Source organism: Salmo salar, chromosome ssa17, assembly GCF_905237065.1.
Source record: "Salmo salar chromosome ssa17, Ssal_v3.1, whole genome shotgun sequence".
NCBI lineage: Eukaryota > Metazoa > Chordata > Actinopteri > Salmoniformes > Salmonidae > Salmo > Salmo salar.
In genome coordinates this window covers 58,169,822-58,185,743 of record NC_059458.1, presented here as the reverse complement: position 1 = coordinate 58,185,743, position 15,922 = coordinate 58,169,822, and the positions used below count along the sequence as shown (strand labels likewise).

The 15,922-nt window shown below is 45.7% G+C and overlaps 1 protein-coding gene across 9 annotated transcripts in view; it reads left to right on the top strand.

Annotated features, from left to right (window-relative positions):
- LOC106576205 (filamin-C) overlaps nucleotides 1-15,536 on the top strand; it is a 77,527-nt gene extending 61,991 nt beyond the window's left edge. For 3 of the 9 annotated variants that reach the window (XM_045699792.1, XM_045699794.1, XM_045699799.1), the window contains 26 exons: nucleotides 308-470; nucleotides 761-921; nucleotides 2,141-2,308; nucleotides 2,453-2,576; nucleotides 2,829-2,985; nucleotides 4,226-4,415; nucleotides 4,571-4,594; nucleotides 4,746-4,993; nucleotides 5,374-5,466; nucleotides 5,900-5,999; nucleotides 6,156-6,296; nucleotides 6,403-6,531; nucleotides 6,780-6,953; nucleotides 7,127-7,288; nucleotides 7,501-7,704; nucleotides 9,350-9,502; nucleotides 9,660-9,782; nucleotides 10,039-10,314; nucleotides 10,960-11,229; nucleotides 11,429-11,566; nucleotides 11,732-11,847; nucleotides 12,454-12,586; nucleotides 12,911-13,087; nucleotides 13,337-13,555; nucleotides 14,128-14,343; nucleotides 14,466-15,536. In XM_045699792.1, coding sequence (XP_045555748.1) covers nucleotides 308-470; nucleotides 761-921; nucleotides 2,141-2,308; nucleotides 2,453-2,576; nucleotides 2,829-2,985; nucleotides 4,226-4,415; nucleotides 4,571-4,594; nucleotides 4,746-4,993; nucleotides 5,374-5,466; nucleotides 5,900-5,999; nucleotides 6,156-6,296; nucleotides 6,403-6,531; nucleotides 6,780-6,953; nucleotides 7,127-7,288; nucleotides 7,501-7,704; nucleotides 9,350-9,502; nucleotides 9,660-9,782; nucleotides 10,039-10,314; nucleotides 10,960-11,229; nucleotides 11,429-11,566; nucleotides 11,732-11,847; nucleotides 12,454-12,586; nucleotides 12,911-13,087; nucleotides 13,337-13,555; nucleotides 14,128-14,343; nucleotides 14,466-14,653 — 4,247 coding nt within the window. In that variant the 3' untranslated portion in view covers nucleotides 14,654-15,536. The remainder of the gene's footprint in view (nucleotides 1-307; nucleotides 471-760; nucleotides 922-2,140; nucleotides 2,309-2,452; nucleotides 2,577-2,828; nucleotides 2,986-4,225; nucleotides 4,416-4,570; nucleotides 4,595-4,745; nucleotides 4,994-5,373; nucleotides 5,467-5,899; nucleotides 6,000-6,155; nucleotides 6,297-6,402; nucleotides 6,532-6,779; nucleotides 6,954-7,126; nucleotides 7,289-7,500; nucleotides 7,705-9,349; nucleotides 9,503-9,659; nucleotides 9,783-10,038; nucleotides 10,315-10,959; nucleotides 11,230-11,428; nucleotides 11,567-11,731; nucleotides 11,848-12,453; nucleotides 12,587-12,910; nucleotides 13,088-13,336; nucleotides 13,556-14,127; nucleotides 14,344-14,465) is intronic. The other 6 variants (XM_045699793.1, XM_045699796.1, XM_045699795.1 and 3 more) reach the window with 5 other exon arrangements.
- Nucleotides 15,537-15,922: the final 386 nt, after the last annotated feature.

The window sequence follows — 15,922 nt, the reverse complement described above, 5'->3', positions numbered from 1 at the left end:
CAGGCCTCAGCCCGCTGAATTGGGGACAGAAATACACAACCTTGTGGCAGCCTCTCTGACATGGACTTTTCATAAAGAAAGTCACACTCACGCAGACGCACACACACACACACACCCACACACAGTTTATTGTAGCAGTTTAGTAATCTAATCTGTATTCCTCTAGCAATGGCCACAGTGATTCACTGTTGAGATAGTTTTTTTTGGAGGTCAAACTAGTTTCAAAAGAAAGTAGTCAAATGCACTTTTGTGTGTGTGTGTACTGTCTTACTGTGTGTGTGTTCTCTCCCTGCTTGTGTGTGTTCAGGGATGCACCTGATAGAGGTGCTGTATGATGATGTGGCGGTGCCTAACAGTCCGTTCCGTGTCCCGGTAACGGAGGGTTGTGACCCCAGCCGTGTCAGAGCCTACGGTCCTGGTCTGGAGGAGGGCCTGGTCAACAAACCCAACCGCTTCACCGTGGAAACTAGGTACTAACTTACTTACTTACCTAATCCTCATCATTACCATGTGGAACATAGGGCTTCCATCAGAGATTTCCACTGCATCCTTCTGTCAATCTGTTCAGGGGGTACACACTGGGCACAAACTGGGGTGAAAATGAGATCGGTGAAATGGGGTGTAAGTAGGGGGAGAAAGGTTAAATGGTGTGGCCAAAAAAATTGTTTCAATTCAGCATTTAGGTAAAACATTATTCTCTCCTCCCTCTTCACTATCCCTCTCTCTTTCTGTCCCCCTCACTCCCTCCCTCCCCCTCTAGGGGTGCTGGTACAGGGGGTCTGGGCCTGGCCATCGAGGGTCCGTCAGAGGCTAAGATGTCCTGTAAGGACAATAAAGATGGCAGCTGCAGTGTGGAGTACCTCCCCTTCACCCCGGGAGACTATGACGTCAACATTACCTTTGGAGGCTTGCCCATCCCAGGTACTTTATGATGTCACTTCTTCTGAGAGCCCGTTCACTTCCTGTTGGAAAGAATTTAAACTATTCTTGATTGGTTGAAAAAGAGTGTTGTTAGTGTCATGGAAGATGTTTTGATTGGTCTAGGTTTTCAAAAAGGTATGCGTATCAATGTACACTAGACCTGTATATACCACATGCTATAAGTATGGAATGAGAATGTTTTGCTTGGTCAGAGAGGAAGAGGTGAAGCGAGAGGTCTACTCCGCCCAAACTCTGTCCATGAAAATAAGCCCACGAAGTGAGGAGAGTCAATGAGAGAGATTATCTCTAATTTGCTAGGTGAGGCTTATTTCGTAATGGCAAGGTTGTTACTAATGAGGTTTGGCCGGGGTAGGCCATCATTGTAAATAAGAATTTGTTCTTAATTGACTTGCCTAGTTAAAAATATATAATTTTTTTAAAGAAGTGGACGCACATGGCATTTTGGCAACTTTGAAAAAAAAATTATATTGGAGCTGTGCATGTCATAGAAATAGAGGAGTCATCATGGATATAACCAGTTTTAGCATGGACATTGCCATTGAGGGCTTCCCAATGACTGTATATATGAATGGATAAAACCATTGATCACGTCACACATTCCTATGTGAAGACTCAATAGTGCTTTGAAGCCAAATTAAGTCAGTTAAGATGGCATCTCATGGAGACATAACATGCACAGTTTGAGCTACTCCAGGAAGTGATGTTGCAGGCTAACTCAGTGCTCCCCCTCATTGAGTATCTCAAGCTGAAGGCCGGCCGGGGTACTGGAGGCTGCCTTTAGCAACTAAATGACCCTTATAACTTCTTCCGTGTGCAATTTTAAAATAGTTGGTTCAAGGACATACATCTGTTTTATTAAAAGCAATTATTGGTACTATGATTTTCTTTAAATTTCTATGGCCTGTTGTTCACGCGTATATCTGCTCTCTTTTTGGCTAGAATGATCCCATCTGATCTCATCTTCGCTTGCCTGCCTTCCATATTTGAGGACATGTATTTCCATTGTTAGAGCGGTCATTGAAATATCTTGGCAATACAGGGCCTGTATAACACATGCTACCAGTATGTAATGAGAATGTTTTGCTTGGTCTTGGCTTTCAAAGAGGCACATAAACAAATGAATACTCATCAATGTACGCTTGACCTGTATACCTATACGTGTGTAATTCCATCTGACGCCTGCCTGTGTGTGTTGCAGGGAGTCCCTTCCGTGTGCCAGTGGGAGAGCTGGTGGATCCAAGTAAGGTGAGATGTTCAGGCCCAGGGCTGGGTAGTGGAGTCAGAGCCCGTGTTCCTCAGACCTTCACTGTGGACACCAGCAAGGCTGGCCTCGCCCCTCTGGGAGTGGTGCTGTACGGACCTACTGGTAAGAGGAGAGAGAGAGACACACACACACACATAGACATCTACCTCCCCCTACACACAAACCAAATAGCTTTCATAGGCTGTGAAGTTTTAAGGTTTTAAACTTTTCAGACTGTGGTCAATATTTAATGACTTCCCGCCTCAGGAGTGGCTGAGCCAGTGAACATCACAGATAACGGAGACGGAACACACACAGCGACCTACACCCCGGCCAAGGACGGCCCGTACACCGTGTGTGTGAAGTACGCCGACCAGGAGGTTCCTCGCAGGTCAGAACAGCAGGAGGAGGAAATCACAGAGAAACATCTTTGATGTTTCCATCAAATCTTTGTACTGACTACACATTGTTTCCGTCCCTCTGTCATTCTCTGTTGATCCTCTTTTCCTGTCTTGAAGTGGAAATTCAGTTGAACTGAAACATTTAAATCCTTGAGAGATTTAAATCTTGATCTTTCATAAACAATTGTTCAATCGTGACATTCCTATCTTTCAAATGATGTTTATTTTTCCTCTCTCTGCAGTCCGTATAAGATCAAGACATTGCCTGCTCATGATGCCAGTAAGGTGCGTGCCAGTGGGCCAGGTTTGAATGCCCAGGGTGTGCCTGCCAGCCTGCCTGTGGAGTTCACCATCGATGCCCGCGATGCTGGCGAAGGCCTGCTCACTGTGCAGATACTGGTGAGTCACCTCCGCCTCTGTCACTTCCTCTCTAGACAGGAAACTGTCATAGACTGTGAGCTCAGACATTCTCCTCCCTATTTAAAAGAGAACCTCCATTTATTTTTCTTTAACCTTAAGGTGATAAACATCTCTTCAAGCTTGCTATTATGATTCATGCTTGTTACCAATTTCCACATTTCTACCTTATTTTCTTATTGTGTGTTTAATTTAAAAAAAAACACCAACCCCCATGTCAAGTCAGCACCTCCCCCCATTCTACCCATTCCTTTCTCTCTGCCCCTCCCTGATCTGGGATGTGGTTGGGTTGTGGCTGTGATGTGTCTGCCTGTTGACTGGTCTGCAGGGTCCGGATGGGTCCAGGCGAGATGCCTCAGTGTTTGTGGAGGACTGGGGCAGGAGGGTATGGGAGAAGCATATAGTCAAGGGGACCATACACTTCTGTATTCTTAAGAAAGGCTCCATAAGGCCTGCTCTTCCTTTTTCTGGACTCTTCTCTTTCGCCCCTCTCGCTGTCTGCCGTCTCCCCTCGCCCTCTTGTTCACTTTTCGTCCCCTTCTTCCCTAGTCCCCTCGTTCCTTTTTCTTCTTACTGTGAGAGAGGGGAGAAGCCAGTCTATGTAGGAAAACAAGGGATTGTATACCAGATAAAAAGGGATTGTAGACCAAAGTTAAAACAATGCATAAACAAAGGATTAACTTGCTCCCTGGCTGAAACTTCACTGAAACAAGTTCGCTGCTGTGACGAGTTGGGACAGCACACATCAAAAACCTGGAGGAGGAACTGGGAGCAACAGGGATCTCTTGGACGTTTGGAAGTGAACGGCTCTCCTAAGCAGTAGTACACAGCCCATGAAAGACAAACATTCTCCATCCCCTCAATGTCCCTCCTCCCCAGTCTGTGTGGACTGACCTCTATTGGGTTTGGCTGATTGGCTAATGCGGTTTTCTTTATCCACCTAACTGTAGAAAATGGCTCTTCCCTAAACATAGCACCATCCATTCTCAAAGATAACCATTCCCATTGTTGCATTGTGCACAGCTATGTGTCGCGTTATATTGAGGGGATGACATACATAGACAACGTACAGTTAACATGAGTGTACACACACACGCACACACACACACACACACACACACACACACACACACACACACACACACACACACACACACACACACACACACACACACACACACACACACACACACACACTCATACCATATCCCTATACCTGTAGGACCCAGAAGGCAAGCCGAAAAAGGCCAACATCCGTGACAACAGAGATGGGACGTACACAGTGTCCTATGTACCAGACATGGCAGGGCGCTACACCATCACCATCAAGTATGGAGGAGACGAGATTCCCTACTCACCCTATCGTATCCATGCCCTGCCCACTGGAGACGCCAGCAAGTGTCTGGTCACAGGTCAGTGAGAGGACTATATGTAAATGTATATCTATATCTATACTGTATGTAGCTATGAAGAAAGGAAGGCCTGGACAATCATTGATGAAGTAGCTTTGGTGGGTTTTAGCCCATGATGCAACATTAATGAGGCACCATTTACTTTCTATCTACAGTTTCCATTGGAGGACATGGATTGGGTGAGCATTTCTAAACATGATCATTGTTCTGAAAACTAGCATGTATACCAGTATATGTACAGCACATGATTATATGGACTTGATGTTTGTGATGACGGGATAGTTTCTGTAGTTTTGTATGGTCTCCTTACAAGTCCATCATTCTCGACAGGTTCAGGCCTCGGACCCACCATCCAGATCGGCGAGGAGACCGTCATCACCGTGGACGCAAAAGCTGCTGGGAAGGGGAAGGTGACCTGTAAGGTGTCGACGCCAGATGGGGCGGAGCTAGACGTGGACGTGGTGGAGAATTCCGACGGAACGTTTGACATCTACTACACCGCTCCGGAACCCGGGAAATATGTCATCACCATCCGCTTTGGAGGAGAACACATTCCAAACAGCCCCTTCCACGTGGTGGTGAGTACTTTATGATACTACAGTACCCACGGAATCATGGGTACTGTAGTCCTTACCTGAATTTGTTGGGAAAGTGTTGTTTTGTTTTGTCACAATGTTGCCATAAATGTGTTTCATTCATTGAATGTCTTCTGTAACATTATGGTATGACACGATGTTGTGTGCTCTCTAGACTGGTTCAGATACAGTAGGTTTGACTCATATCATGACAGTACATGAGTTGCGCATGGTTTGCCACTTACATGAGCCTACGCTAATCCTTGGAGGATTAATATAACCGTGTGTGCATGATGATTTGTAAGTTACCCATAGAAATACGATGAGTAATTAGTCCATTTCTATGAAGTTTTCCTAAACGTGTGACTTACCCTCCCCACCAGGCCAGTGATACCGTCCCTATAATAGAGGAACCGTGTGACAAGCTCCAGTTACAACAGCCCTACCAGGCCTACCAGGGCTACCCCCCTCACTGGGTATAAACCTGCCAGCACTTACCTCCACCTCACCTCCACCCTCTCCTTCAGCTTACCCACCTCCTTCATATCCCAACGCCATGATTCCTACTTTACTTTCCATGTACATCTCAAAAACCTCTGTGTTGAAGATCATTGTATGTCCGCTTCATTTTTGTTTTGCTTGTCTCCTTTATGGCGACAGCCATTGAGTTTGTATGTCTCTGTTTTGTGTGCATGAGTCGCTTTTGCATCGCTTTGACTGGTTTTCTTTCAGCTTATCTTGATGATCTCTCAGGCCTTCAAAGCCTGGACTCTCACCTGTCCTGTCTGCCCAGAGTCAAGGCCTATGCCTGGGGTGTGCTTTCACCTCCATCCCCTTGTACTATCCTTGAGCGGAGATATAGACCAGAATGCCAATGCTAATATTAATTTAACCATTTCCCTTTCATAGGCCACAGAGGAGCCCGTCACCCCTGGCGATATCATGGAGCCTATGCTCCGCCCCTTCAACCTGGTCATTCCGTTCACTGTTCAGAAGGGAGAGATCACAGGTGAGATTTAACTGGTGTGTGTGTGTGTGTGTGTGTGTGTGTGTGTGTGTGTGTGTGTGTGTGTGTGTGTGTGTGTGTGTGTGTGTGTGTGTGTGTGTGTGTGGTGATTGCTGTGATATGTATGATAATAACTTGTGTGTGTGTGTGTGTTTCCAGGTGAGGTGCGTATGCCCTCAGGTAAGACAGCCCGTCCTAACATCACAGACAACAAGGATGGGACAGTCACAGTGAAGTACGCCCCTACAGAGAAAGGCCTGCACGAGATGGACATCAAATATGATGGAAACCACATCCCAGGTACATATTGCATAGAGAAAACACACACACATACACACACACACAGAGTCTAATTCCATACAGGAAGTAGATCCATAATATGCTGTTTCATGCTGTTCCATCACAGGAAGTCCCCTCCAGTTCTATGTAGATGCCATCAATAGTGGTCATGTGACAGCCTATGGTCCTGGTCTGAGTCACGGCATGGTCAACAAACCTGCCACCTTCACCATCGTCACCAAGGATGCAGGGGAAGGTAAGGAACTGAACCAAATAATACCATACTGATTTGTGCCAAACACTACTGTGCTATGGTCAAATTCTCTCATGGTATTCAACATGGTATTCAACAATTCTCAAAGTCTTCAATCCCTTTCCCTTGGCTGATTTTCTTCCATCCCTCTCTCACCCCTTGTCTCCCCCTACATTCCCCCATCTCTCCTCTCTTCTGCTATTCCTACTTTCTCTCTTCCTGTCTTTCTCTCTCTCTCCTCTCATGTCTAGGTGGTCTGTCCCTGGCGGTGGAGGGTCCCTCTAAGGCAGAGATCAACTGTAAGGACAACAAGGATGGAACCTGTACTGTGTCCTACCTTCCCACTGTACCAGGAGACTACAACATCATCGTCAAGTTTGACAACAAACACATCGCCGGCAGCCCCTACACTGCCAAGATCACAGGTAATGACTCTGTCTGTGTGTGTGTGTGTGTGTGTGTGTGTGAGAGAGAGAGAGAGAGAGAGAGAGAGATGCAACAAGGCTAGAGCAAGGTTGTATTCATTAAATGCATGATTTTGTTTTCATTTTCTCTCCTTCATTCTCTTTGTTCTTTTCTGTCCTTCTCTCCCCTGTAGGAGATGACACTATGAGGACATCCCAGCTCAACGTCGGCACGGCAACAGACGTGTCATTGAAGATCTCAGAGACAGACCTGAGCAGCCTGACAGCGAGCATCAGAGCACCATCGGGCAATGAGGAACCCTGCCTGCTCAAGAGATTGCCCAATCGACACATCGGTGAGCCACTCACCAGGCCTGGGTCCCAAAGTTTATGAATCTATTATTTAGTCAGTAACACAAAGTTCTGTAAACCTCTTTTTTTTGTTTCGAAAGAGACCTGGTAAGATAGCAGCAAGGGTAAACTTGTGTATGTTTAAACTATAAAGAGGCACAGATATAGTCATTCCATGTATCTGATTGCATTCTCCTCTATCCGTTCTCCCCTCTAGGTATCTCATTTACTCCTAAGGAGGTGGGGGAACATGTTGTGAGTGTGAAGAAGAACGGGACACACGTGACCAACAGCCCCTTCAAGATCATGGTGGGTCAGTCAGAGATCGGGGACGCCAGCAAGGTCAAGGTGTTTGGCCAGGGACTGGTGGAAGGACACATCTTTGAGGTGGCTGAGTTCATAGTTGACACCAGGAATGCAGGTGAGGGTGTTTTCATTAGTATTCATTGTGACAAGTTCACTATTGAACATTATAGAGGGTTAAGATAATATTCAACTTTATACGTTCAGAAGTTTTAAGTTAATCGTTTTTGCTATGTATGCACTGTAAAAGGGTTGCTGTGAATTTGTCAGTAACTTGCAGGCAGCTCATTGGCAAGTAAGTTACTGTATTTCATATTGCAGTACACCTACTGTTATCTAAATACTGTATCAAAGCAAGCACAGTACAATACCGTAGAATTGATTGCATTATACTGTAAAAATGTAAATGCTACTGTAATCGTAGTGAATGAATGGATGGGATTAGGGTTTGTATTTGACAGTATTTGACTGAAATTACATGGGATTGGTGTAAAGAGATTGGTTGCTTGGTAAAGTGTTTACCTTACAGCATATCAATGAATATTTGGTGTTTTATATCACTTGCACTTCTAGAGGCCTTAACAAAGGCTTCTAAACTGGAAGTGACCACAGGGCAAAACAGACCAGAAGGACATGGCAAAATGCTCAACCATTTAAGGTTTGAGACTTGCTGCCACTCCAATCTGTGCCCTATACCTTTTCAATTGATGGGGCACTAATACCACATGCAGGTTAAATTAGTACAGCATTTTCACTAACGGGTGCAACAAATATAGCCTTTTACAAGGCACGCCTCAAATATGTTAATGTCCCAGAATCAACAATGCAGTGCACGCACTAGTGGTCAAAGGCTTTTTGACACTCCAAAAATCCAGTACGGTACTGTATTCTGTGGGATAGAATTACAGTACACTTTAAAAAATGTAACTTGTTTTTGCGGTAAATGCTTTCTTTACAATAATATACTGTTAATCCAAAGTTTCTTTGGAATTTACAATAACATACTGTACCTTTTTTTTTACAGTAATTTACAGGTAACAGGCTGCCAGTAAGTTACTGTAAAAACAAGTTATGGTTTTTACAGTGTACCATTCAAAATACAGCAATAATTTCCCTGCCCACAAAATGTTCCCACAATGGACCATCATTTACAGAATTTCTTGTCACTACTTCCACCGAAGTCGGTTTCTCTCCTTGTTCGGGCGACGTTTGGCGTTCGGCGTCACCGGTCTTCTTGCCAACGTTGATCCACTTTTCATTTTCCATTTGTTTTGTCTTGTTTTCCTACACACCTGGTTCTCATTTCCCTCATTAAGTGTTGTGTATTTAACCCTCTGTTCCCCCATGTCTTTGCGTGGAATTGTTTGTTGTAAGTGCTTGTGCACATGTTTACTGGTGCGCGTCGGGTTTTGTACCCATGTTGGTTATTTCTTTATGCCGTTGGTTTTGAAATTAAACTGCTCCGGCTATTCCCTAGTTCTGCTCTCCTGTGTCTGACTTCACTGCCACCAGTTACGCACCCCTTTACAATGCTGCAGTAAAATATTTCACATATTTTACTGTTAATAATACTCAGAATGACCACATAAAATACAGTTTTCTATTACAATGTGGATATGACTGGTGTAACCAACACTCATCTTCTACTGTGACATCTTTCTCCCCATCTCTCTCCTCTCTCATGTCTCACAATCTAATCTCTCTACTCTTCTCATGTCTCTCTCTTTCCCTCCCTCCCTATTCTCTCCCTTTCTCTCTATCAGGTTATGGTGGTCTGGGTCTGTCTATTGAGGGTCCCAGTAAGGTGGATATTAACTGTGAGGATGTGGAGGATGGTACCTGTAAGGTGACCTACTGTCCCACTGAACCAGGAAATTACATCATCAACATCAAGTTCGCCGACCAGCACATTCCAGGTGATTTCAGGGGGCCTCCGGCGGCCTCAGGGGTGTCTTTCAACATGCCTGTATACAATTCAGCTCCTGTCTAAACAGACTTATCTTGCTATGGGTGGTCTTGCATTTTTTTGTCTGATTTGGGTTCCTAACTGGCTGTGATTGGTCTATCCCACAGGAAGTCCTTTCACAGTGAAGGTGTGTGGTGAGGGCAGGGTGAAGGAGAGCATCACCAGGAAGAGACATGCTCCATCCATTGCTACTGTGGGCAGCACCTGTAACCTCAACCTCAAAATACCAGGTGAGAACCGTTATGGTCTGTGTGTGGTCCAGGATTGAAATTCCAAAAAGCCCGTTGGCTCTCCTCCATTCTATCTATCATCCCTCCTTTTCTCTTATTTTCCTCTCCTTGCACAGTCACATGCTTTCACATACCTTTATTACACACTGTTGTGACCCTTTGCTTGGTCTTCCTACTGCATAGTTCTATTTTCATCTCTTGCTCTTTCTTCCTCCTTCCCTCCCTCTTCCTCCTTCCACCCTTCCTCCCTCTGTAGGTAACTGGTTTCAGATGGTGTCGGCCCAGGAGCGGCATACGCGCACGTTTACGCGCAGCAGTCACACGTACACGCGCACGGAGCGCACAGAGATTAGTAAGACACAGGCGGGGGAGACCAAGCGGGAGGTGCGCGTGGAGGAGAGTACCCAGGTCGGGGGAGACCCCTTCAGGGACGTGTTTGGAGAGTTCCTGGGGAGTCAGAGCCTCACAGGCTTCAGTGGGATACCAGCCACTACCAGACAGTCTCAAGAGGGTGTGTGTGTGACACAAGAGGGTGTGTGAGGCCTGTCTAATGCCGATTAATTGATTCGGAATGTGTGTGTTTTGTGTTGAGTGTCCAGTTTGGCTATGCCTTTTTGTTTTAATCCAGAATAATACATACATCTAGAATACAAATGTATGTCAAACCACTGCCAGATTAATTTGAATATTTTGTATTTTTTTAATTGCATGATGCAATGATGTATGTAACATGTCTGGATATGAATTAATGTGTGTGGCTTCGTGTGTGTTGAGTTGGGGAGTCACTTTATGTTCCTCCCAGATTGGAATTTATAGGAGGGCGTTTAAAGGAGAGCGCAGAGCTGGAAAATCTGAGCAGTTCATGGCTGTCACCTCTGTGACCCAGCCATCTTACTCTGACATCACACAGCCAGAGACTGATCCACACACAGCTGTATCCACATCTCAGCCTGACTAACCTCATACAGTCTCTCTGATTCTCTATGATTCTCCACTACCCCTACTGACAACCTGATTGTTTGTGAACAGAGAGTGAACAGTATTTTGAAGTTTGTCTGAATTATTACTCCTACTTCTGTGCTTCTCTCCTTCTCCTCTCTCTCTTTCTTCTTCCCTCTCCCATATATTTCTCCCCCCCTACCTTCGCTCTCTTTCCCTCTTTTTGGTCACCCTCCAGGTGACCAGGGGACCCAGGAGATGACGGCCCAGGTGACCAGTCCGGGGGGTAAGACGGAGGACGCAGAGATCATCGACGGCGAGGACAGCACCTACAGCGTCCGCTTCATCCCCCAGGAGATGGGTCCCCACACTGTCAACGTCAAGTACCGGGGCCAGCACGTCCCCGGGAGCCCTTTCCAGTTCACCGTGGGGCCCCTGGGCGAGGGAGGGGCACACAAGGTCCGGGCCGGGGGCACGGGGCTGGATAGAGGAGTGGCAGGAGTGGCAGGTAGGTTGGCTGAGGGGGGCAGTAGACCTCTCTTAGAAAGTGATAGGCAGTGTTTGAAGCTTCTGAATTGGAGAGCCTTGCCTTGTCAGTCATTCACTAAATGTAGGGATGTATCGGGCTTTTGATCAAGATAATGAAACTGTCCATATACTTCTTTCCCTTTTGTATATACTGTATAACTGTCTGTGTTCCTCTGTAGCTGAGTTTAGTATCTGGACCAGAGAGGCTGGAGCAGGGGGTCTGTCCATCGCTGTAGAGGGGCCCAGTAAGGCAGAGATCACCTTTGAAGACAGGAAGGACGGATCCTGTGGAGTGGCCTATGTGGTGCAGGAACCAGGTCAGACCGACATATTATACACACTAAATGAATGTAACGTACACAACCACATACTGGACATATTCTACACCTGAAATCACAAGGTTGACTATGTACCCAATCTCTCTCGCTCTCTCTCGCTCTCTCTCTCTCTCTCTCTCTCTCTCTCTCTCTCTCTTTCTCCAGGTGACTATGAGGTGTCAATTAAGTTTAATGATGAACACGTCCCAGACAGTCCCTTTATAGTCCCCATCGCCACTCTGTCTGATAACGCACGCCGCCTTACAGTCACCAGCCTACAGGTTAGAACACACACACACACACACACACACACACACACACACACACACACACACACACCGACACACACACACACATATATATATATTTACACTCCGGACTCCGACATTGCACAAGCATTTCGCTACACCCGAAATAGCATCTACTAAATATGTGTATGCGACCAATAAAATTGTATTTGATTTGACACTGGATGCTGAGGCTGCTGACCTTATTCTGATGTCTATCATTATTAGCACCTTCATTACTGAGGACTGGAATGGTATTATACAGAGAGCAGAGTTCACTGCTATATGAATAGACACACCTGTCATAACCTCTTCTTCATTTAAACCAGAGACGGAAGGTCATCTATATTTGAGTTGTAAATGAATTTAGATTAGCTATGAATAGTTTGATTAGTGGATACATTGGTCAGGCTACTCTGATATGCAGGCATGTGTGTGTGTGTGTGTGTGTGTGTGTGTGTTCAGGCTGGGGGGTGAGATGGTTGGATAATTATTATTAGCTGCTTCTGCTATAGAGTACATGTGTTACCCCTCACCCTGTCATCAGTCTGACCACATGGGGCTTATTAGATCATTGACCTTTAACCTTTGTGATTGAAGGAGATGGGGTTGAAGGTGGGCCAGGAGGCGTCGTTCGCGGTGCAGTTGAACGGGGCGAGGGGGTTGGTAGATGCTAAGGTTCACACCCCATCCGGAGCTGTAGAGGAGTGTTACGTTACTGAGCTGGACAGCGGTAAGACGTAGCACTGAACAAACTGACAATATAACAACTCACAACTGTACTGTACAGAAAATATCCAAGATACTGCCTTTTCCACCAGACTGATTCAGTTCCTTTGATAATTAAGAAAATACATCAAGTCAAGAACCAGCAGTGCATGCAGTAGTAGTATTGTACAGTAGAGGGCTTGTACAACCAAAGCACCAGGTGCTCATCCTACATTATAAAGAAGTTCATCTCAATTGCATGTCTTGCTAAATGAAAGGTTCAGTAAGTAAATTGTGAATATTGTAAAATGTCGGCCATTTTAACCTTCCCGTTCTGGTTCCCCTGCAGACCAGCATGCCATCCGGTTTATCCCGAGGGAGAACGGAGTCCACTCCATCGAAGTGCGTTTCAATGGGAGCCACATTCCCGGTAGTCCCTTCAAGATCCGCGTGGGAGAGATCGGACAGGTCGGAGACCCAGGAATGGTGTCTGCCTTCGGACCTGGGCTGGAAGGAGGAACCACAGGTATGAGGAACATTGTGTTGTAACCACACAAACACATACAATAAGGTAGACAAATACGGTATGTGTTTATTAGAATTTTAACACAGTTCGGTAATTAGGTCATTTCAAATACCCAAAGAAGGCTTATAGGCTACTGTAAGGAAAAATACACAAAATGTATAAATGACCAATATTGGCTCACAAGTCTCTTCTAACTCACCTCTGATTGGACGTTTTCCCTGTCCATCTCTATCCCCTCCCCTCCTGTAGGCGTGGCATCAGATTTTGTAGTGAACACGTGTAATGCAGGGTCGGGTGCTCTGTCAGTGACCATCGATGGGCCGTCCAAGGTCAAGATGGACTGTCAGGATTGTCCCGAGGGTTACAAGGTCACTTACACACCCATGGCCCCCGGAAGCTATCTCATCACCATCAAATACGGAGGACCATCCCACATCGTAGGCAGCCCCTTCAAGGCTAAAGTCACTGGTAAGTCCTCTATAGAGCAACGCTACCCAGACACTAACGTTTCAGTGTTGAGTCTAGAATGTGTTGATGGAGAGATGGCAAGTGTGTGTGTGTGTGTGTGTGTGTGTGTGTGTGTGTGTGTGTGTGTGTGTGTGTGTGTGTGTGTGTGTGTGTGTGTGTGTGCGTGCGCTGGTCTACTGAAGAGTCCTCAGACCTTGTGGAGGCTTGGTGTAATGAGTTGGAAGAGTCCCTAGCCTCTACACCCTCCTATTATATTAGACATTCTGTATTTGTCCAGAGGGCTCCTAAACTGTGTGTGTTTATGTTTTATATGAGGAGAGATTATGCAACATGCCAGTTGTGATTATAGATCTTACGCAACCCCTCTTATGCAACCCCACTCTCTCTTTCTCTCTCTCTCTCTCTCTCTCTCTCTCTCTCTCTCTTTCTCTCTTTATCTCTCGCTTGCTCTCTCTCTCTCTCTCTCTTATCTCTCGCTTGCTCCCTCTCCCTCCCTCTCTCGCTCTCTCTCTCTCTCTCTCTCTCTCTCTCTCTCTCTCTCTCTCTCTCTCTCTCTCTCTGTCTCTCTTTAGGTGCTCGTCTCTCTGGTGGTCACAGTCTACATGAAACTTCGTCCGTACTTGTGGAGACAGTAACCAAGTCGTTGTCGTCGTCGTCGTCGTCGATGGGCGTGGCCTATGGCCCTAAGTTCTCTTCGGATGCCAGTAAGGTGGTCTCCCGGGGCGCCGGCCTATCAAAGGCCTTTGTAGGGCAGAAGAACACCTTCACAGTGGACTGCAGCAAAGCAGGTGTGAAGCGATGGTCATATACACGCAGACACACACGCGTACAAATGCACCCACATACAAAGTATACACACGCAGATACAATCACGCAAATACTTAATGTTGCCGTATTTTTTCCCCTATAGGAACTAACATGTTGATGGTAGGGGTACACGGACCCAAGACCCCGTGTGAAGAGGTATACGTTAAACACCTGGGCAACAGGATGTACAACGTCACCTACACCGTCAAAGAACAGGGCAACTACATCCTCATCGTCAAATGGGGGGATGAAAATGTCCCCGGCAGCCCCTTCCATGTCACCGTCCCCTAAAATGGACTCATCCATCCCCTGTACAACCCCCTGCTGTATCCCAGAATGGACTAGTCCAACACCCCCACAGACACTAAAGATACAAAGACTTTTTCCGTCTGTCCGGGGGGGAGTAATTTACCCATCATGCATTGTGCCACATATCTCTGATAACTTATCCAGGTGACATCACAAAATCTGAGGTGCCAATCATCCTATGTATGCGCTGCCCCACCAACTAGCCACCCTGTTGCTGTTTACTTTCAATGAGAGAGAATGTACAAAGAGGTCAAATCATGTTTTCTGTCTGCATCAGCCTATGTTAGTATTTTCAGAGCACAAACACAGTATGCAGTCACTACCATGTGCTTTTTAGCTAGTCCCCCAATGGTGTCCCACACTGCCTGTACTGGCCTGGTCAAAATGGCTGCCTTACATGAGGGAAGATGGCTGTGACGTCACTGTCTGGGTCACTGACAGACAGAGAGGAGTTATTTACCTTTATTTATTCAGTCCTTTTATTTTCTTTGACAGAAAATTGTCTTATATTGTTTGAAAGGAGAAGATTTCTGTCGATTTTAGAAACTATTCTCCCTCATACCGGGCGTCTTGTGTCATTACGGGTGTAACCATGGACACAGAGATGTGGTTGGCCAAGAATTTTGTACTGAGGAAGAGGGTACGGCGTAGCAATCGGTTTATCGTGTGAATGTCTAATTAAGAAGTCCACGGAGAGATGTTACAGTGGAACAGTATCCTAGAGTGACATTTTATAGTGATTTTATATGTAAGAAAATGAACAGAAAAAATCTCTTAATTGTTTGATATACTAACCTTCTGTTTGGCAAGGATGTGCAGGCATAATAAAACGTTTAACTGCTGACTTACCATTGAAAAGCAAAAATGTGTTGTCTTGTGTCCTAATTTAAAGTGTGTGTTTGCGTGGGTGTTTGTACAAAAAAAATGATGCCGAAGCAATTTAGTATATTTAGTTGTAACCAAAGGTGGTCCTTTGTAGCTCAGTTGGTAGAGCATTGTGCTTGTAATGCCAGAGTAGTGGGTTCAATTCCCAGGACCGCCCATACGTGTAATGTAAGCACACATGACTGTAAGTGACGTTGGATAAATGCGCCCGCTAAATGGCGTGCATTGTTATATTAGCGTTTTAGCATTTTGTATATCTGTACAACAGTACCACTTGCTGGTGATAATGGGCTACTACAGATGGTTGGTGAAATCACTCAGTTAAAACAGTGTTTCCAAACTCAGGTCCTCCAGTACCTCCAACAG